Raw genomic sequence first — 23,937 nt, forward strand, 5'->3', positions numbered from 1 at the left:
AAAAGTGAGAGAAGAGAACTAAATGCGTCACGGCTTTTTTTTTTTTTTTTGAGAAGACGAAAGAAGTGAACTTCCAAAAAAAAAATCAAAGAATACGCACGCAATGTTTCATCAGTGAGGCGGAAAAGGAAAAAACAAAACAAAACAAACAAACACACTTTTGGGACCCAGGCAGGAGGCTGGAAATATCCCATCTTGTCGTCCAATCGAGTTACCAAGTTTGGGAATGCCGAACGGTTGGGGTTTAAATTTGCTGATGTATGTACCGCTTCTCAAGTCTGACGCATTTTGATAAACTGCCACGCCAAAGTCTAAGATTACTTCGAAAACAATCCAAAAAGCAGAATGTTTTTCCCTTCTTCCCATGTTCAAAGTTCAACCACAGGGAAAAAAAAAAAAACTACTGTTGAAAATAAGTAGCATGACACATTCGCCCTGTGATGCATCAAAATTTGCATATCACTTAATTAATTTGCAGTGTTTGTATTTCTGCCTTGTGTGTCGGTGTGTGCGTATTTCGTAATGTATTTTCTCCGTGTCTGGCGGACGAGAACCAAAAGGCCGCTTGTAGCTTTCTTCGAATGTTGACCTTTAATAGATAAATGGTACAAAGGTAACTCAGTTTAGTTTCAGTCTCGTATTGTGGCTGCTGTATAATCATGCTTCGAAATATTCCGTTCGAGATATCTTGATAAAAGAAACTATACTTCTTGCCATATTCTTTAGAAGGATCGACTGGTGACTGTAAATGTTATGTTGTAGCTTTGGTTAGAGCTGAGGTAGCTAAGGTACATCAAAATATAATGGCGAACTACGAAAACAAGAAACTATTTGGCGCGTGGGACTACGTTGTCTGCTGTCTAGTGCTCGCTGTGGCGTTCATTATAGGCGTGGCGACGGCCTGCTACGGTCGGAGAAGACGCGTGCAGAGGTCTCCGGAGCGGTTCCTCCTCGACAATCGTAAGTCGAGCGTTGTGCCCGTGTCGATTTCGATGACGCTGACTTTCACAGCGGCAGTCAACATCATCGGCACGCCCGTTGACGTCTACATGTATAATACCATGTTCTGGTGGATCAGCCTGGCCTACGTCATCGGTGGCATTCTCGTCTGTCGTCTGTTCATTCCTCTCTACTTTGATCTCGGTGTGGTCAGTGCATACGAGGCAAGTGTACAAGGGATTATACCGAAAGTGTCCTCGGCTTTTAGCGAGTTTGGGATTGAAAGTGTAGCCCCGCTCAAAACCTGTTTTTCACTTACATAGCCATTCATCACCATATTACCAAATAATTTGACGAAATCAAATATATACGTTATACCTTCGTCTGCCTGTTCGTGTGTTTTGTTTGTTTTGCTATGTTTTGTATTTGTTTTTGTTAGATCTCTTGTAGAAGTATGTACTAAGTCAAGTCAAATGTCCTAATTTTCTGACAAGCCATTTCCATAGGAGCCCTCGACGTTTTTGTCGCATGATCACATTCGAAGACAAAATATACTCATAAATATAAAATCCTTGCAGGTTAAGACATTCGGCAAAACAAGGGGTAGCCTTTTCTTTTCTTTTCTTTTTCTTTAGCTATGATTCCATAAGACGGAGAATTGGTATAGTATCTGATGGGTAAGATGATTCCATAACTCTTTAGTTTTGTTTCCTCCCATCTCTATCAGTACCTGGAGATGCGTTTCAACAGGTCCGTTCGTGTTTTCTGCAGCCTGCTGTTTACCATTCAAATGGTAAGTTTACTTTTATGTTTGTCTTAACTTTCAGCCTTACATTTTACCTATTTTTACACTTTGCCATTTTCTACCCAGATGACCAGGCCCTACCCCACAATGTTTGGGTAAATTGTTGTTGTTTTTGTTGTTGTTGTTGTTGTTGTTGTTGTTAGAGCACTGGCGACACTGTCTACTTTACCCTTATGAAATAAGACCCGTAAACGCCGTCATCATTAACTTTATTAGATTAAAAGAGACTATTTTCTTTATGTTTATTATAGATGTGGCAGTTTGATGACAATATCTGTAAATCAAGTGCATAAACGATGCTCAAATTCACCCCCCCCAAAAAAAAAAATTACATCATCCATTTAGCTGCTTCCCCGAAAATAAAGTTCTATTAGAGATATTTTCCGTTCCATTGTTATACACGTGCCTACAAACATCTTCATTCTCCCGACAGATGGTTTTTCTTGGCGTTGTCTTATATGCACCTGCAATGATTGTACAAACAGGTGAGAAACAAAGATATGATTATTATCATGACTATGACGAGAGAGATATATAAGAGTGATGGAAGCGTAACCTGCTTATAGAAGTAATTTATTTGACCTGAACACGTTAGGGTGTTGTGAATTTAATTATCAAACACTCATAGGTGTCCTGATATATTCGCACGAACATTATGGCAAGATAATATAATATTCACAATCATTAAGAAAATACTGATAAAGCTTATTTTTTGGTCATTCTGTCATGTTTAGATTCGTGGAATTTTTTAGCTATCTACGCAATGTGCATATAACGTCTGGTTTTGTCTGTGTCATCTATCAGAAATCTCTTTTACAACAGGACACTATTTGAACTATATAAACGCAACATGAAGTTTTTCGATTTCTGTTTTTATTTCCACATCAAGTAGTATAGACCTTTTGAATTTGATCTCCATATCTCAGATGTGTTACATGTATAACAAGTTCAAGCGAAACGATATATTATATCATAATGCGTTTCCATCTTCTTTTCTTTCCTGTTTTCACTACAGTGACTGGATTTAGTCTTTGGGCAAGTGTTGGAATAGTCTGGCTGGTGGCAATTTTGTATTCAACATTGGTACGTCTGCATAAACTTGGTCATTACCATGACAACTGAAATGCGTTAACCCTATAAAGCCCAAGGGGGGGGGGGCACATTGTGCCCCCCCCCCCTACCATATTTTCGTTTGCCACTCCTACACCTTTTACTCGATTTCAACCAAATTTGGTGACTTTTCCTAAAATCTTATTGCGAACATTTTGATATATAATTTAGCTATATCCGATATTGCTGGTTGCCATGGCAACCGTAAACTGACAACCATGTTCGTCAGATTTTGCATGATTTTCTGTTCAAATTTCAATTAACAATATGATAATGGATGGAATGGGGGTTTTCTTGGCTGCAATTTGCTGAAGGACCAAAATGTGAAGTTATTATGGTTGTGAATTACCCTGAAATGGTCTTCTTATTATTTCCTTTATTTTTTATATGACATAGGCATCAAACAATAGACATAATAGAAATAATCGAAAATACAGCATTTTCCAAAGACTACCCTTTTATTTTGTGTTATCTTCACACAAGCTTTGCCTGTAATATCATTTCTTAATCATATTATCAATCTGCAAACTTAAAATTTCAATATTTTGGAAATATGAAATATGATACCAATATATGTACCCATTCCAAGCAATACATCATAGGTTTCATATATTTCTTTATATTGTATTGAATAGCGCCCCCACATGTTGACCTTGAGAAATTTCAACAGTAACAAATAGTAAAGGTTGACTTGCTTTTCCTTTGTGGTAAATATGAAAATGATTGATATGAAATAAAAACATATATAGTTGGGATAAAGAAATAAAAAGAAAAAACACGATTTTAGCATATTTCCTATGTATTTCTTTGTATTTTGGTTAATAGCGCCCTCAGTGGATGACCTTGGGAAATTTCAAATGTTGGGTCTTGTAGAGTATGAGTTGCTCTACCCATGTGCCAAATATGACGGTCATACATCATATAATAAAGAAGATATATATAGGGGGGGCACAATGTGCCCCCCCCCCCCCCCTTGGGCCTGGAAGGGGTCAAAATAGCTTGGGCTTTATAGGGTTAAGCTCGCCGCACACCATACGCCTCACGACTATACGACTGACAGGCTTTGGATCCGAAATAAGTCACAATAGCCTAAGAATAAATACGCCTGTCTATTTCAGATCCAAAGTCTTTAGGTGTGGCCGGTAGATCAAGTATAGTGGTCATGAGGAACATAATGTGATGTTGTATCTATTATCTTTACACCGTGCTTACAGTATAGACTCTTGCTCATAACCACCCCTTCCCGAAATTGATTGATGTAAATTATAACGCTACATGGTCCATTTTTCATTTTTGAAGCGCCATGAGCACTGAAAAGTGGACCTGTGCGCTATACAAGTAACCACTATTATTATTATTATTTTTATTATTATTATTATTATTATTATTATTATTATTATTATTATTATTATTATTAAATGGACATACATTTTAGTCCTACTTTATGATAAGCAGGATGTTTTACAAATTTTTCTTACATCAGAATGAAGGAAAGTGAAATATGATAATACAGATAAATTCTTCTGGATTATTTTTAAGAATCGGCAAAGAGGGGGTCTATTCACCACATCTATTTCTTTTATGAAAGAGTGATTCTAACTAAACCAAAGTACAAACGTTACTTTCTTAGATGAAATGAAGGAAAATTATGATAATACAGATATACATGTACTCTAATGGAATGTTTACAATCGGCCATAAAAAAAAAACCCAACAATGTCCTACTATTGCCTCATTTTTACCCCCTCCCCGAATATACACACCTCAAAATTAAAAGTCTTGGAAAGGGCTTAAAAAGAGACTATAGGGGTTACTTCGATTGTTGTTTTACAGTTTATGAAGTCTTGAACTTCAACTCACAAGTTGAGGTTTGTGGGTAAAGGGATTCCGTCAGTGTAACTGGTCAAAACTGTAACAGGACATGGGTTTAATGTTGATGTCCGCCTAATAACGCAATTTTCTGCCCCAAATGGGCACCTAATGGAGCATGTAGAGAAATATGAATACATTCAACCTCGCCGAAGTCGAACCCAGATGGACCGAAGAAAATTTTCCTACTTACGTGAAGTTTGATTTACACCACAGAAATAACTTATATCTATAGCCATTCGGAGTATAACATTCCCTCGACTTAACCAATTTTTAGACTTGTGATAGCTATAATCCAGTGATTTTGACTGAATATGCATGGGAGTTCTCATCTTAAATAATTTTGTTTATTTTCCATTCTAGAGTTGATCATGCCCTGCTAGAGAGAGCACAGTGTCTCACAGTGTTCACAGTGTGTTCACATAATCGGCTATGTGAAAATGCTCGAATTTAACAATGTGAAGATGATTTCACACTGGTGTGGTCTTTCACAGAGAGTTTACATAGCGATGTTTTGTTTCACAGTGTGAATTGATGATTCACAATGTGTTCACACTGTGTTCACAACGTGTTTCACATTGTGTTTCACACTGTGGAACACCGTGTTCTTTCTAGCAGTATGATGTGATCGTAACCGGAAGACTGAAGGTGGCAATTTTCGTTTGCATGTGAAACTAAAACGGAATAATAGATCTCATACACATGCTTTACCTCATTTGCCTGTCAAAGTAAGAAGATGATTATGCAAATTGTCTTATACAAATAGCAGTATCAGTCACGATTTATTCAGAGCATTTGCATCTTTTGGGAGACGAAAATGTATTTTCATTATTGAAGTTCTTTCTCTGATTTTTTTTTTTCTACAGGGAGGCATCAAGGCGATAGTATGGTCGGATGTTCTCCAGGGCGTGGTCATCTTTGTTGGTATCGTGGTTGCCTTGGTGATGGGATGCCAGCGAGTTGGCGGGATGGGAGAGGTGTGGCGGATCGCCAGTCAAGGAGATCGCATCAAAGTGGCAATGTGAGTAGAACCATTAGCGATTTACTGCACTAAGCATTTGATCTATCACAGAAGAATGGATAGCATTGAAAGAATGATATAGCAATTTATATGTTTGACTTTTCTTAGTCTCAGTTGAAACGATTAAAGAAAGACGAATGGCGACGAGGAAGGACTGTTGGTTGATTATGTGTGTACCGCAACTATCGTCAAGGAATATATAAATATTATTGATGTAGTAAATTTCGCCATTAAACGACTACTCTCATTTTCTTTCCTTTTTGAGCTCCTACACACTCAAACACTGTTGTATACAACCACACCACATATATTCTTTTTCGCAATCTCATTTACAAATCTACATGTGATGAGCATTTTAATCGTCACTGCTGTTGCTCTTAGTGTTCCTGGTGTTTTGTTTTGTTTTGTTTTGTTTTAGGGAGTAACAGGGAGTAACAACAGGTGTTGGGAGTAGTAGACCACTCGTAGTTTGGTCATAGGGAGTGCCCGCTATATCAGATATATTAGTAATCCGTATGGTAATACGGATGCTGGAAGACGAGTGAAAGGGAATATACATAATGAAATCAACGCGTAATGATATCTATACTACAAAATCATGGTTCTTACGAAAAAAAAAAAATCTAGAAATATTTTAGAGACAGATGATGTATATGACAACCGTGTTCATGGATCTGCTTCGGAGCAGAATTACGTCAGTGGCGCAAGTGTGCTTCAACCTATTTGATTGGTATCACGAAGCAGATGACACCTCCTTGGTATTACTGAACCTTTATGCACCCATCTCCTTTGTCCTTTGTTTGTACACCAGTATAAGCTTTGACCCCACCGTTCGACACACCGTCTGGTCAGTGGTGGCCGGAATGACCGTCATCGTGCTGATGACCACTGGAACGAACCAGTCTATCGTCCAGAGGTACCTCAGTCTAGCTACGCCAAGGAGGGCCAAAATGTAAGAGCAAAATATAGAGGTGATTTCATATAGTTATGGATGGTCCAGGAGGTACTATACTCGCCTTGGATAGTACCCCCTTGGTATGGTTGAGTTGGTTTATGAGAGATGACACACCAGCAAGTTTGTTTCTTAACCCTCTGGGTGTCACATTTATTTTCCATACATATGTATGTGTGTAAAATTTGGGCATATTTGACTACTGACACAGCCGGAAAGGGTTAAAGAGGAATTCCAGTCCAATTATGAATTAGTTTGATAGGAAATGACAAAATCTTAAGAGCACAACAGTGAAATTTCGATAAAATCAGGTAAAACTTACGGAAGTCATGTAATCAGAAAGGAGGTAGTAACTAAGAGCCGTTCTCGTACAGTTACTGATCTGATGATGTCGTCACCTCACATTTATCCATTGATATGTACCAGAAAAGACGAAAATTCAATGTTTCTATTACCAAAGTGTAAAATATGGTCTTTTTCCTGGTTGAATAACTTCAAAGTAATGATCAGTTAGATATTTCAGGACTTGATACTGAGGCGTAACTTAATTTGATTCAAGAACTAGTATTTTCAACATTTTATGTACAAACTATATGGCAAGTTGTGAGACGATGACATCATGACTTTACTATTTGCATATTCATATTGACTGTTCAAGAACTGTTTCCTGAAGAAAAAAAAAAAAACTTGCAAAACTTCAAAATGTCATAGCTTCTTTCTTTTTTATCCGATTTTGATCAAATTCCCATTTTTGTGCTAAGAAAATTTTACTCCTTCTTTTCAGGCTTTTTTTTTAATAAACCAAATGAATAGTTTTATTTCAAATGCAAATGGTGTTTGGTAAAATCCATGCCAGACCGACAAAGTTTTGAATATATTCATGTGTAATTGACCTCTGCTTATATGTCGCAGTTCTGCATTATTTTTACTCCATTCATTACAGACGTCTCCTATCATAACGGATAGCAGCTCATCCATTAATTTTGTTCTACCAATCTTGACCACGAAACGAACATTATGCTTACCTCCCAAAAGAGAGTTTTTGTAAATTAGATATTATGAATGTATACATGCAGTTTCTTTTATCATGGTTGCCTCTTTCTCTCTTCCCCCTAGTCTTGCAGTTTGATTTTTCTTGGGTTTGTTTTTCTGTTTTGTTTTGTTTTGTTACCGACAGAGCTATGGCAATATCTACGGTCCTAAAGATTGTTCTGGTGAACCTATGTGTCATGCTGGGCCTAGTGATCTACGCCTTCTACAGTCGATGTGACCCTCTTTCTGCAGGTGCTATCACCCATCCAGATCAGGTGTGTACAAACTGATCGTTTGCCGCCAAATAAATGCTAGAATAGGCAATGTTTGAAGAAATTGGAAAGTTCAAAGTACCAAAAGTTTGCATAAGATTTGAGTTGCATTCCATAATTGCATGTTCCTTCGCATATCTGGCAGTCAAACGAATTCAATATGAAGCATAATTGCAAATGTGCGATCGACATAACATTGATACACCTCATTAGCATGTGAGAATAAAGAATTATTATCTGTGAATGAAAAACTAATTTCGTAACATGGAAAAGTTGAAGCCGATGTTAATGTATGCTCAGTTAAGCTGGTACGGACAATTTGAATGGTATGTATAGCACTCACTCGTTGTGCGTTATTACAAAGCGATTCCTATACACTGATACAGTCGATGCACAGTATTCTTTATTCGTGTTTATCTACCAATGAGCAGTTTCTTTTCACGCTTGATTTTCCTTTTTTTCTGGTCAGTCTCTCACACACACACACACACACACACACACACACACGCATACCAAAGCCATACATGATTATGATTATATCTATATTCTTCGCCGAGGCACATCATCTATACTGTAGATGCGCATCTCGCTTGAACTTTGTCTATTCTATTGTCAGCTCGCCCCTTTCTTCGTCATGGACCTGTTTGCTGATCACCCAGGGTTGCCTGGACTGTTCGTTTCTGTCCTCTTAGCCGCATCAATGAGGTAAGCTGTACTCTTTGTTTGCTAATGTTCTCTAGATCCAAAGACGAAATCGTCCTCGGACATGGACTGTGTGTATACAGTAACTTGAGCAGAAAACATAAACATAAATATAAACATAAATACATGTATTATTATAGCACATACATGTACATGTACGTACGTCGTTTATAGGCACCCATCTGAGGGTATGTAGGTTAATTATGAGATAATAATATGTATCAATTATATACATATATATATATATATATATATAGATATATATATATATATATATACATTCAACATGCACAGTGCAAGAACACAATGGAGTGCGGTTTGTTCAAAGATTTATTTCTGTAAGTTTGGTAATTGTAGGAAGACGAAGAATTCACTCGGGCTTAACAGAATGCCCAGGCTGTATGTATTGACAGGGTGATTGTTTCTGGTACTATCATAGGACGATTTTAAGCCCACCCAGCTAACTTGAATGTTGGAGGGATGCAACCTATTGTTGAACGCTATTGCCAGTATGGCTTTCATCTCAACACAAAATAACAAATATCAAGCCTTGTATTCACGCGTATTCAGCACACGTATAAGGTTCCAAGACTAATTTCACTTATGATCACATCTTACTCAAAATCTATTCTTTCATCTCATCATGAATTATTGCATGACAAGAAATATCGTTCAATCTCAGATATTGAAAACAAAAGACTTAATTCTTTGGCATTTTCTTTGACTTGGTGGATTTTTTTTTTTTTTTTTTTTTTTGGGGGGGGGGGGGTGAAATAGCTTATGTCAAAAGTAAATAGCGAAGATAGAATTTCTTTTCATATTTACCCAACATTGTTTCGTCTCTCACCTTCATCATTTAGCGTGGTTATACCCAATTTGAGGTCACGTGGTATTATTTAAAATGTGGGTAATATGACAAGGAGGAATGCAGGACAGTGTAGGGTCCACAAAACGTCATGTAAGACGATGCAATGATTGATCGGAAAATAAAAACGTAATGCAATGATTGATCACAAAATAAAAACGTAACGCTCTCAATCACCAGCTCGCTATCGTCTGGAATCAACTCACTATCAGCTGCAGCAGGAGAGGATTTCATCAAAGCTCTCTGGCCAAGCATGGGCAGCAGTCGATATAGTATGGTACTGAGGTTAGTAGGTTAGTATCGCCTTTTATCTATCATTGATAGGTTATGATAGGCCACTTTACACTTCAACAGTGTGTCACTATGACATTTTTCCCTAACTTTTAGGCCTATATGTTTGTAAAATCGATTAAACATTTCATTTCGAGACAATATGTATGATTGAAAGAAAGATATTATTCAGAGGGGTGGAGGTTCAGTTGTAAGTTTCTTCAATTTGTCTCCCTCTACAAATTATTATCATGACTATTTTTTTTTCTTTTAGATGACAGCTTCAAGTCCCACTTGTTTCTTTTTTCCGACATGTTTGTTAATTTACACATCAGCAGTTGCGTTCTCAACAAATTAAATTTGTAGAGAGAGAAATAATGACGAAACTTACACCTGAACCCTCACCCCTCTCAATAATATCTTTCTCTCATTTAATGTGCCTTGTCCGCCTTGAACTACTTGACATAACAATGTCGGAATTTCAGAGCTTGGGAATTTGTTCCATGTTCAGAAAGCCGAGCGTGTCACTTCCTGCAACCACGGACAGCCTGGTGGTAGTGTCGCTGCCCGGAAAGCAGTAGATGACAGGTTCGAGTCTCACTGGTTCTTTTTCACCGACATGCCCGTTAATTTATAGATCAGCAGTTGCGATGTTAACAACTTCAATTTGAAGAGGGAGACAGATTGAAGAAACTTACACCTGACTGTGTATGATTATTGTCGGAATTCGAGTCAACGCCACAAATGTCGTGATGTCGTGGGGTCATGAGAGTTATGTCTATTAATTTGTTATGACGACTGATAAAACAACTGCAGGTCAACGTCTGCATGTATATTCTTGTTGAAGCCGTTATACGGGCTAGTCTTGGTGGCCACGTGATGCGTCGTTTCCTAACTCGTCACTAGTCCTCCTGGCGTACAGAATGCGGGACCAAGCTGCTAAGAGTAAAGTGGGAACCTCGGCCATCGCCAGCATGGTGAAAGATGCGTTGAAACTTCCAAACATATTTGCCAGCAGGCCTGTGGGGGCGTTTAACGAGACATAAGGAGAACAGAAAAAAATTAATGACAATCGAAACTCTGATCATTCGTTGGGCGTGCGTATTTCTGTATTTGATTGTTGCTTCACTACGAGCAACTTAAAGTTCGTGTGTCCCTTTTGCATCCTGAAAATTAGATTCTTTCCATAAGATTGTATTATATAGAGGTTAGTAATTCAAACATTTCCTTCTGAACTGGAAACTTCTTTTCACTATTGATGAGGCAATAATACTATAGATTTCCAGTTAATCTATTCCGACACCAAAGGTAAGTCTTCCAACTCGGATTTCTGGGGACAATAGGCGTTTGATCACGTCACTGTGACGTCAAACTATCATTTATGAAGTGCGGCGGATGTCGGAACTTGTACATGTTTTTTCATGAGGCATATTTTGTTATTGCCCATTCTCCATTATACATGTAGATTAGATGTTATAGCACATCCTGCAAGGCAGAGAATGTTCACATTTATATGTTCATATGTTTATATATTCATATGTTTATATATTTATATATTCATATGTTTACATTTTTTATATTGATATGTTTATATTCAATCATAAGTATGTCTGTTCGAATAATTTGATAAAAGATATTTAGCAAATGACACATCAGTGTCATGTGATCAAGATGGTTCTCCCAAGAGAGATCATGAAAAAAGTAGCATGCAAGATTTTCTGTATGCCTCGAAAGGCATCTGATATGGTAATGATATTGCAGATAGAGAAATCACAAAGTTGTCAGGAAAGAGTTGCTACATGTTATCTGCACGTATTATGTAGCACATGTACATTTGTGATGAACTAACCGGCTATGAATGAACCAAGCATAGTACCAGCTCCCCAGCAAAACACCTGCAGACCAGCCACGATGTGGTAGCGTTCGTCTCGGGACAGCTGCCGTGGAATGAGTAGACATAGTGTGGAGCGAGAAGATATGGAGAACTCGGTAATAACTGTGGCTCCAAACATGACGGGGATATTATAGAACATCACATCAATTAGGAGAGACAGGGCAGACAGAATGGTCGCAAGGATGAAGACGATGTGGAGTCGGTCGCTGTACCGATCTGACACCACAGCCATGACGACGCGGCCGAGGAGGTTGGAACCAGCAGCTATCCATCTCAGGGTGACGATGTGCAAGTTAGAAGCGCCATACTCGAAGGCGCGGGGTATAAGGAACGAGTACCATCCACCAAATACCATTCCATAAAAGAATGTCGCAATTATGAAGACGGTCAAATAGGAATGCGTGTGCAATGAAGCATGCAGGCACGTTTGCAAGAGTTGAAAACATTTATATTCCTGCGGCACATCCGTTAGTGAGTCCTTTAGGGTTTTATGATGGGATAAATCTTTGGCATGTTCAGTGTCAGTAGTTCTATATTTGTCATTCGAATTCGTGGAAGCTAGGCATTCTACATCATGGAGATTATCGGATTTTTGGTCATGGCGAGGGTAGTGGCTTTTTTTGGCTAGTGGTGAGCGTTTTTTCCTTGTATCTATCTTCTTGGATGACGATGAATCTTCAGATGTACTTTTGCGACCAGATATCAGTTCCGTCTTTTCATCGGAGCTGTCCTCCGACGTAGAAACCGTATCATCCGTGCTCTCCGTTGTCATGACAATACAGCTCGCTGTGTCGGTCTTCCCCAGCCTCTTCCTCCGTGTGTCAGCTCTTCGGCCTGCCGCGCGTGTTTTACCCATAACCCTAGGCCTACCCTTGCTTAAAGTCTCCCTAGCTTGGGATACCTCTGCCGTGGCGGTGACAACAGAATCCTGAGTTTCACGTAGGACAATCAGAAGCGCAAGTGGAATCATGTTACACATTAATCCACCAAAAATTAACAAAACACCTCTCCAGCTGTAGGCAGGAATCATCAAGAATTCCAGTTTTGGAACGATGAACGTGCCAACTGGATAACCATAAAGGGCCAATGAGAGGAGAGGCCCGAAATAGGATCCGGCCTCGTCGCTCAGTTCTAGTATGGAGGGAACGGTGAACATGCCGAGTCCTAATCCTGGAAACAGAACAAAGAAAACATAGAAGTGTGTAACATTCCAGAAAAGTATGATGGGAAGGAAAATTTTACATCGCCTATTCAGTTCTGTTGTGCATATATGTTCTCGCAGGAATCTCATTTCTTTCCCAAAAACACAAGCACAAACATACACACAGACACATGCAAACAAACAAAAAGAAACTGACAGAAAGGAAAAAGTTTAACGTTCTTGCATCCAGTGCACGTTCATTCAGTCCGTCATTTTACCGATTTTGTCTTTGCAAATGAGTTTGAAATTTTGGACCGTTGCATTTTTCCTGTTCTTTTTTTTTTTCAGACCTTTTTTCCCTTTGTGCATTAACTTATTTTCTACTGACATTCTGTACCTAAGGGGCCAACATTCTACAAGCTTTGACTTTCTAGTGGGTCCAAAATTCAATTTTTTCGTATTGTTATTTCATTTTGATCAATTAAGTTTTCATGAGAACCTATAATTACTACAAGGTTCCACAATTATTTTTTCCCATCTCAGTTTACTTCGTTCTGCCCATGAAACTGTATTCCCTGTTACCAAAGAAAATGAAATGTCTTTGTTTGTTTTTTTCGAAAAATGAAATAAAATTTGAATTGAATCGCATAAACATTGTCTGCCTACGCCATTGATGAGAGAAGGTAGTGAGTTACAAAGAATTACAGAATTTATATTTGTTGACACAACACCCAGGATGGCCTGCCGATGCCTTCATACGGCTTCATGTTGACCTTTTAATTTTAGGGTTTAAACTATTTCGTTCTGTCTGTCTGATCTGCCATTAATGTGTGGGTGTTCTTCTTTCACTCGAGTTAGAAAGCCACACCAAAATGGCGGCAGACTCTTCAGGTAAATGCCATGGATGAACAACTCTTGCGATTTACGACATTCTTCACGATAATAATGATTTAATTCTTCATAAAGCGTGATCTACATCGGGATTACAATCTACCTAATTACCTTCACCTGGTTGTTTTTGCTGATTTCTTGTTCAAATCACAAGAGTGAAAATATCATCCAGAGATTTACAAGTAAGCATCTACACGTAGGTCGACATATCCCGTTCCAGCTAAAGAAATTATATACATCGGATGGTTTGAGAACAGCTAGCTAGCCCTTAACAGGGAGGTGACCACCTCCCTGCCCTGAAGTGAGCTTGCGTAGGTTTATTTGCCACGATAATTGCGAGAAATCTGAAAGCCAGTCGGCCATTAAGGTAGATTATAGCTTTTTTCATCGTTTCTGTGTGAAGCGTTGCAAAGCACAATTCGAGTTTGGTCACGGATGAGGGCACACGTGTTGCGTATTACAATGGTGTTGAGGGCCTCAAGGAAATGTTACATAATGGGACTTCTCGAATGAAAAGAATTCGTTTTACAATGAGAGTAAATGTTTCCATACCGTAACTCGCTACATTGACCTAATATACGTTTTCTTGGCCCCTTTCGTGAAATTGTTCATTTTCATTTTATGTGCATTCAAATTCGTATTTTTGGACCGGTGAAGTGACTGTGGCCAAATGATTTCACGTTTAATGCTGTCAAATTAGTCTTTAGGCACCCAAATCAGTGGTCACAAGTTGAAATACAAATGTAAGCGTTCAATTTTGTGTTTGAGCTTCTAATTCCAAGTTTGTGCGTTCAGATCAGAACGATGGGATCGCCGGACAGGAATATAAAAGCCCTTCCAATTTCGTTAATTCATTTGATAATGAGGTATTTAAATCTAAGGCTGGTTTCTTCTTAGCTTCGTTTTATTGTAATACAGATCGAGCACGTAACAACGGACGAACACCTATAATGATTTGACTTCTGACATGTTTTGAAAAGGAATACGTTTAACTTCAAGGGGGAAGAATGTCATGTACTCAAAGAAATAAAAACGTGTTTTGAATGCAGGAAAGGAAAGATTTTTTTTTTTCTGCGATTATTTCCTTAAAATCATTTCTATTACTCAACAAGACGGGGAACGTTAGCACTTTCAAATCGCACTGGACCAGACCAAAAATTATTAATGGGTGTGTGTGTGTGTGTGGTGTGTGTGTAGGTAGGTACACATTTGGTCAAACGACCAAGGCAGTTATTTTGAAATCTGTTATATACCTTTGTAGATTACTTACATTTTCACCTCGATAGAATTGAAGATGGCCCAAAATCCCAAAACTTTCCTATTTTGTGTTCAATCCGAATGAATCATCCACCGCCCTGTTTATTTCATTTCACTTTATATTCATCGCAGAATTACTTGCGAAAGTTCGTCATGCATCCACCCTGTGGGGTATTACAATATACAGGAGGCAACAGAATCGATGCTTATTGACCTGATTGATGGGCAATTAGGTCTACCAATAGCAATTAAAAATAATCCATGCAAAGAATCATTAATTTTATCCAAACTCTTGTTTTGTAAAAGGAAACATAGCTAAGTAAGCCTACTCACCTGATACCGCGAGACTAACAGCAAATCCATCAGTATCCAAGGCAAAGCTGGCCATAATGATACCAGCAGACGAGAAGAATGAGCCAGCTACCAACATCAGGCCATTGTGGGGCGGGTCTAAACAGCGGTACGCGACGCCAAAGACAAGCGCTGAAACGAAGAAAGCAATGAATAAACGAGAAAACTCGTGGTGTACTTATGGTATAGTTTCGGTTGAGGTGGGGTTTCAGGCAATGTCAGGTTTAAGACGTTTTTGATAATGATTTTTTTTTTTTTGTTTTTGTTTTTAAGATCGTGAGAAGTCTCTTATGAAATGTGAAAGAACAAATCAAAATTTATTTGACGAAAATTAATTTTATAATAGCTGAGATATCTAAACAAAGCGATCCTAATAAATGGTGGGAGCCGCCTTTTATTAGGATCTCTTTGTTTTACTGTTTTGTTGTTGTTTTTGACACTTCAGCAGCCATTTCAAAACCGAATTTTTTTAATCACATGAACTTTGAATTTCATCTTAGAATGTAATGTTTTTGAACATTTGATAAAGTGGTTTCTATATCTCGCAAAAAGGTAAAAGCTGAATCCTCATCTCGATCAATACTATACCATCCCTTTATTAAAGAGAATAGAATTGTTAAATTCTACATTGTTCATCATTTGACAGACATACATGAACATGCTTGGGAATATGCAGGAACTTCAAATTTCTCATTTCTCCATTTCTTCTCAGCCAAGTATGGCAAGTCTAACCATGGTGGCAATATATATCATTTACTGCTCATCCACAGACCTTAGATTTTAACAGGGGAGTCGAAGAAAACACCCACAGTTTTTAGTACTTGTCTATTCTGGTTCTTGTTTTATATATCATGCATAATGTAGAAAAAATATATACCCCATTCCCCTCCCCCCCCCCCCCCCGGGGAAAAAAAAAATGATACGTGGTTACATGATGAATGAGAGCAATATTTAAGGAAAAGATGCAGTAGGTCCAAGAAGTCTCCTACTCCAGGCATTATATAGTCAAGAAAGGCTCCCAGTGTAGATCAAGCAGGGTACCGGTACCAGATATAGAGAAAATTGATGGTTCTAGCTTGGGTTCATCCGAGAAAGAACCTTATACTAGTATTTGCCTCTCAGTTTCCGCTAATCAGGAAACGCTATTTGGCAAAATATCCAACCATCACATTTAACAGCTCGGATATAGTATGAAACTTTTGAATATGAATTATTTGTAAGTAGAGAGGAGTAGAGCGGTAGGAGAATATTGAAATACTCTCTAGCGTGTAATCCAAGTCTTGTAACAAAGGGGCAGCTGAGATCGTTTTCTGTATCTAAACAGTTTCTGTCTTTATTCTGCTAAACGTTGTGAAATGCAGTAATAAATGCAAGAACATGAAAACTTGTGTTTCAAAAATAAGATTATCAAGAACAGCCCCCACAAAAAGAATATATATATATATATATATATATATATATATATATATATATATATATATATGAAGAGAGAGAGAGAGAGAGAGAGAGAGCGAGAGAGTAAGTTGTGCACGTGTTGGTGTGATAATATCATCAAAAATAAAACTGAAACCAAGTTCATGCTGTATTCACCAACAATTTTTTTCGGCACAAAACTTTTCGAGCGATTGGTCCTTTCTCAAGTGTTGATATAACACTTGAGAAATATATATATATATATATATATATACATATATATATATATATATATATATATATATATATATATTCATTTAATTCACTAGGAAAATAAAGCTACTCTTTGATTTATGATATATCATAATACGTCATGCCAATACATATCGACATTTTAAATCAAGGAACACGGCTACAGCTCCTCTAGGTCTGGAGAATGAAACATTTTTATAGGGGCTCGTGTGTGTTTTCTCTTCCTCCGGTTCCCCACTCGCACGGCTATGTGAGCACGTATCACATACTGGGGCAAACATAAAATGTGATATCTCTATCGATAGTTCTACAGAGGCCTGCTTTGTCGTGATTTTGTTTATCCGCTTGACTTACGTCTAGGAGTTTATCATCATTATATCCGCTTGCTTGCGTCAAAGCCCACACTAAATATGTTGTTCGGTCTGCTTACTTTTTGTTTGTTTGCTTGTTTTCGTTTTTTTATATAATGTGGCTCTTTCAAGCAGGGTCATGTTGCATAAAAACTATAGTAACTCTAACTCTGCAATCAATGGTAATCATCAGTGATTTTTGGGCGTTGACATGGGCTATGGAATAGCATTGCTATGGTAGTTACCATTGATTGCAGAATGACCATGAATTGCTAAGTTACCATAGCTTTAATGCAACAGGGTTCTGGTAAATGAATACGGAGACTGATCTATATCTAAAGAGTGTAAAACACATTGGTGGGGCCTGTGATCAGGAGATGTTGCCATGTAACCTACCTGAGCAATAGGTGAAAGCGCCGAAAACCCCTAACACGATCCAAAAATCCGTCGCGGAAGAGTCAAGACTCCATGAAATATCGGGGAAACAACTTGTTACGGTCTTCACGATACCCGATTCGAGGCATGTCCTCAGGAAAATGAGAAGGACGATGATCAAGCAGCGAAGACTGGCGCGTCCCGATGATCGTGCCATAGTTGACATGAGACAGAATAAGCGCCACGATTCATTTTCACCGAACTGTCGACAGTCGCCTGAGCGTTGGCACTGGATGGGCTTCTTATAAAACGCGAAGGGAGTACGTATTCATGGATAACAATGTGCATTCAAGTGTTACTTGTCCTGGTATTTACAGCGGGCTATGTTTGAACACACACGAAATGAAGTAGAGCTGAAAGCAGACATTATTATATCTGTCGCGAGGACAGTCTTGTTATACTGGCTGCATGTTTCTGCTTCCACTTCTTTTACTTTACAAAGCAACCACTTTGTCGAGACCGTCGACTTACGAATACAGATATCATACACTTTCTACACACATGGTATTTGCCGACAGAGCAATATGTTTTAGATGCTAGTCGGCTAATGTTGTACATTGGTTTGTATTTGCCTGCCTGTTACTTTACAGCTTGTATAGATCCAAGCTAAGGTGAGGAGACAAAGTGATTTAGCTTCTGAAATTAGATTTAAATCTAGAATTTAAAGTTTTATCGCGGATATTCTTGTGTCAATCTTGTATCACCGAATTTGAATTGAACTGAATTGAATTTAATCGTTGAACATGTTGACTTTATTTTTCCAACCCATTCACAAGTTGTCGGCAATTAGATAGTCATGATAGCTAAAAACTTACATGTTCAAGTTGTCTTCGAACTTATCGACCAGTACTGATTAATTGATGCAATTTGATGTAAGTTTAGATGCTTCGAAAAGCTGAGATACATTCTTAAATATATATATATATATATAATATGCACCTGGATAACATCACTCAATTCAATACATTTTGTATCTGTGCGGCAAAAAAAAAAAAGAAAAAAAAGAAGAAGAAATAACAGAGGGTACATTATTGGCCACCGTTAGCACACTGGCAGTCCGATAGTATTCAGCTTGTAATCACTTTGTGTTTTCGGGTGTTTTTTTTTTTTTTTTTTTTTGGGGGGGGGGGGAAATGCCTTCTCATTGTCTATCACTATTAATCTGATAATTATAGCAGCTAATTCTGTAAAATTGTCGTCAGCCCAAGGATTATATGAGTTTGGTCAACATAGCCACACCCCACTGGTGGAAAAGACTTTGTTAAGAATTGTCTCGTTTGATGAAATGAAGGGGCTCTCATCAGAAATAACTAAATTCCAATTTAGTTATTACTAAATCAATTCAATTACCGTTTTCTGTCTCTTCATCCACCTTCTGTCTCTCAATCTTTCTCCATCATTTTCCGTCTTTTCTTTTTATCTCTCACTCTCTCATTTCAAATGTCACACATTGCAGGCATTCTCTATGGATTTGTTATTCTCGGTTTTGCCTTTCTCGCCGCAGCGCTTCGACAGAGTATCTTGCCTGTAAGGACAAAATTTTGCAATTTGCAATTTTATTTTTCTCATTAATGGATATTTAATTTGGAAGACTTTATTTCAACCTTAAAGCGATTGGGGAGTGAATACCAATAACTAATTTCACTTTTCATCAGCACACCAAACGGAACCAAAGCAATAGTATTCGGCCATGACATCCTTCGAATATGGCAGCAAGATTTATGAAAATGATAATAATGATAACGCTCTGTACTTACGTAATTTTCATTTTTGTTTCGGTATTAATTGACTCTGTGTGCTACATTGATTTCTTTGCCATACGTATTATGTGTGTGGAATTTGAAACGTATGTGTTATCTCTTAATGTGTTTCAGTTGACAGTAACTGTGTTTGGAGTAATCGGTGGAGTAACTCTTGGTGTCTTTACGCTGGGTATATTCTTTCATCGGAGCAACCCGAAGGTGAGAAGATTTTGTAGATCAGTGTATGTCAGAAGTGCGGATAAACATCCAAAGTTCATTCCCGTCATGTCTCAAGTCAAAACTCCCGAATTGTCTGGAGGATAACGTCTTCTTTGTCATCATTACTACCCAAAGCATTGTTAACAAACAGTGTCATTCAAATTTCAGTTTGATTATAATTTCATTTTAATTAAATTCAATTTTTCCCCACAGAACATAAAACAGGCGTACATAATATAAGAAAAATTACAAACGATCTGAGTGCACGTTGGTTGACTGGAAAATGAAAGTAGAAGTAATTGTAATGAATGGAAAGCCAATGTAAATTTATATATATATATGTATATATATATATATATATATATATATATATATATATATATACATATATATATATATATATAGTTTCAAATGAACGTGTACATCATAAAGTTCTGAGAAAGCAAACTTTCATTGATAGGTTTAAATGCTTGAATGTTATGCTTTGTGTAGGGCCTTTACACACAATGATTTGTACATTTTCAGTGTTCAGCATTTTGATACAGCTATGAAATATTGATGCCATAAGTGAATGACGTGCGGCACGTATTTTTTCGTTCAGTCTTTCTTGAATCCTGTTGAAGTCTCATTTTCATCACTTTCATTAAAGACTGTGTGAAATTAGATTTGATTTGATTTTATTGTTGCACATCTCAAACACAAATAACGTGATACAATCGATTGAACGTAAGACTGGACATAGCGTCGCAATTTAAAAAAGGAGACAAGAGAAGACGATTTTACAAACATGAAATGTGGGGGACCTACTAAAAAGCAGAGCTTGTAATCTATAGGTCCCTTGATGAAAATGTTGGTCGTATAAAACAAGACCGGTGACCAAATGACTACCTTTTCGTCTCAGGGAACCCTTATTGGAGCCCTGATCAGTCTCCTTGTAGTCGTTGTGCTGAAACTCATATCGACCACAGCTCCCTCCTCATTTTATGACGGAAGTCCGATGATGATAACGGGATGCTTGTCGAAGAATGCTACGACCACGGCATACGACGAGCTCGGAGCCGTGTTCACCGAAGTTCCGATGACTTCAGCTGAACCCTCATCAGACCGAAGGTAAGTACATCTACATAGTTGATTCATAAACTGCACTCAAAACAACTACACATTCGTTCATATTCTTGGAATATCTATAAAATCCAAAATTGTTGACAACACGACTTACGCGTCAAGAATTATTTCGATGTCCAGCAGATTCGTTAATTTCTCATTTGTTAGTAAAAGAAAATGAAAATTTTCATTTTGATAGGTAAATGTGCTGGACTGGATTTTCCCTTTTTCAATGTGTGTGTGTGTGTATGTGTGTGTGTGTTTGTGAGTGTGTGTATGTTTGTGTGTGCGCGCGCGCGTGTGTCTTTTCACCCAGCGATGGCTGCACCAAAACTTTAAGATTCATAAATTTTGAACGGATTGTATGATTTTACTTAAACTTCACTGATGCGTTTCACTAATATCAGTGAATATTCCTGGATTTCCTTATTCATAGATATATATTTGGGTTTCATTCTCCTTGAAGAGCATGTTTCTTCTTCTTCTTCTGATTAAGTCTGCCTCCGTCAATAGGCTGAAGATTCTTGCAGACTGTGCTATTTACATTATAATACAGTTTATTTACAGATATAAGCACATAGAAAATTTGAAGAAAATAATTAGCCACTGTGATCAACCGTTAGTCGGTTTCGGGATGATCCCACAGATGGCGCTGAAACAATTATTTCTGACGACAGGGAATTCCAGTTACTTACAGTTCTTGTTTACGACGGGTATGATATATATCATTATAATTTCATTATTGGTGATGCTTATATCAGATTTTCTTGTTCTGATCGTTGAGTTGTGCTTTTTCGTGTGGTATCTAATCATATGAGCAGTGTGATTAAAATCGCCACCACTTGTGCTATTCTTTGATCATTTCTCCATCCAGATACATCCTCGCCGGATTATATCGTTTGTCATATCAGTACTACGCCCTCATTGGGCTTGTCCTGACAGTCGCACTAGGAATGGTAGCAAGCGGCTTGTCCGGTAAGTCTATCCAATGTCCATTTATTTCTTTTCCACGTAGTGCTTACTTTGTGATGATGATTAGTGTACGATAAAATGAGTGAATCAGACCAGTGTTACGCCTCCCTGGACGAATGAACGGGGTCATCCCACTAGACCGACACCCACGAGTCATACAGCCCACGAGTTCGACATTGAAAACAGGTCCATGAGTTATACAGCTCACGAGTCATACAGCCCACGAATTCGATACTAGGCAAATAAAGCCCATGGCCCGAATTTACGAAGGTGTTACAATCTTGTCCGTGGTTTATACCATGGAGACCATGGAGCGCCAAATGTCGCATGGAATTTCTCATTAGGAAATCCGTCATTTCGTCGACGAAATGATTATTTCGTAACAAAATATTCTATGCGACACTTGGCGCCCCAAGGTCTTTGTCCATGGTTTAAACCATGGACAAGATTGTACCACCTTCGTGAATTCGGGTCTTTGAGCTCGACACTAAGTATAAACAGCCCACGAGTTCGACAGATATAACACGGGAAGTAATGTGTCGGTCTCGTGGGCCTTGTTAGCTTAGTGTCAAACTAATGGGCTGTATGACTCGTGAGCTCTATGACTCATGGGCTCTATGACTTGTGAGCTGTATGACTCGTTGGTGTAGGTCTCGTGACGTGCACCCGAATGAACTGAGTGCTTTGAGTCTTGTGATTAGATGCTGTATACTGGTTATGATTATCAGGCTTGGTGGAATGAGACACACATTTCCATCTAAATACTAATGTAGATTAAAAGGTCATCATGTTAACTCTTCGATCTTGACATGCAATCATTCTGCCGTATTCAGGTATTATTTGCTCGCTTGTTTATTTGTTTGTTTGTTTGGTTAGCTGGGGTTTGGTTTCATTGTGAATGTCTCCCTCTGTGATTTGGCTTCTATCTCTGCCTCATGAATAATCTTGATGACACTTGTTTCATTCATTCATTAAACTTCTCAAAACATTCAGCAAAGCTCATGAGTAGTTTTTAGTTGTCATCATCCTAACTCTTGACTTTGTTTTTCATGCTCTGATTGGAACTATTTATGCTTGATAAAATGCTTGATGATAAAATTGCTTGATGCTTGTGGTTCAAGAAAATGAAACTGTTGTGTCACTTCTGTTGGGCCTTCTCTCGTTTCTATTCGACACATTTACATTAATTTACATATATGTGTGTGTGCGTGTGTGTGAGTGCGTGTGTGTGTGTGTGTGCGTGCGTGCGTGCGTGTATGCGTGTGATTAGATATTATTCATCATTTCTTAACCTACAGGATTCACTGTGTGATCTCCCGAACATTTCATAATTGACGGCTATCATGTAATCCGGGGAGAAACCCGTTCTTCTCGCATACAAATGATCTTGACTGCTCAAAATATTGATAAGCCGAGTAAAAGCGCAAAGAATATATCTTTCCATAATCTACTGAGTAGATAAATTATAGAAGAAGCTCGCGCGAGGTCACGCGGTAAAAGTAGAGTAGCCTCTTCTTATCAATGATTAATCTTTAAAAGTCGTCAGTATCCAATTTAGATATCATTCATATTTGATAAACTGCTTTGATGAATAATCTCCAAGCAGAGTTCTTTTTCATTTATCTGAGAAAATAAACACCGGTAGAAATTTGCTGATTCAGGGATTTTGCACTGGATTTGTAACCAAATCCTGGAATGCCATAAATGTGTGGCAGGTGTAGCGACGTAGATTTGCTACAGTATTAAACAGTTGAAACTTGCACATGATACCTGATCTACCTGATGTATGTTAAATGCATCAAGTACAACCTCAAGTTAACCTTTCATTCAGGTTTCCTTGTGCTCAATTTGAATAATTGATTCATATAACATTTATATATCTATATCTATCTATCTCTCCCTCACTCCCTCCCTCTCTCTCTCTCTCTCTCTCTCTCTCTATATATATATATATATACATGCATACATAAAGGTCTCGCATTCATGATAAGGTCACGAAAATGCATTGACCCACTCAAAGACACACTATACATTCACAAACACCCCCCCCCCACCCACACACACACACAAATATGAGTT

General features: G+C 38.1%; 1 protein-coding gene across 1 annotated transcript in view; it reads left to right on the top strand.

Annotated features, from left to right (window-relative positions):
• The first annotated feature begins 803 nt into the window (after positions 1–803).
• LOC140243638 (sodium-coupled monocarboxylate transporter 1-like) overlaps positions 804–23,937 on the top strand; it is a 42,732-nt gene continuing 19,598 nt past the window's right edge. Inside the window, exons 1-13 of the mRNA XM_072323303.1 lie at positions 804–1,163; positions 1,667–1,732; positions 2,178–2,229; positions 2,760–2,827; positions 5,590–5,744; positions 6,556–6,696; positions 7,874–8,003; positions 8,617–8,705; positions 9,748–9,860; positions 19,278–19,348; positions 19,696–19,782; positions 20,684–20,892; positions 21,761–21,861. Of these exons, the coding sequence (XP_072179404.1) occupies positions 804–1,163; positions 1,667–1,732; positions 2,178–2,229; positions 2,760–2,827; positions 5,590–5,744; positions 6,556–6,696; positions 7,874–8,003; positions 8,617–8,705; positions 9,748–9,860; positions 19,278–19,348; positions 19,696–19,782; positions 20,684–20,892; positions 21,761–21,861 (1,642 nt within the window). The remainder of the gene's footprint in view (positions 1,164–1,666; positions 1,733–2,177; positions 2,230–2,759; positions 2,828–5,589; positions 5,745–6,555; positions 6,697–7,873; positions 8,004–8,616; positions 8,706–9,747; positions 9,861–19,277; positions 19,349–19,695; positions 19,783–20,683; positions 20,893–21,760; positions 21,862–23,937) is intronic.

Source organism: Diadema setosum, chromosome 20, assembly GCF_964275005.1.
Source record: "Diadema setosum chromosome 20, eeDiaSeto1, whole genome shotgun sequence".
NCBI classification, from domain to species: domain Eukaryota; kingdom Metazoa; phylum Echinodermata; class Echinoidea; order Diadematoida; family Diadematidae; genus Diadema; species Diadema setosum.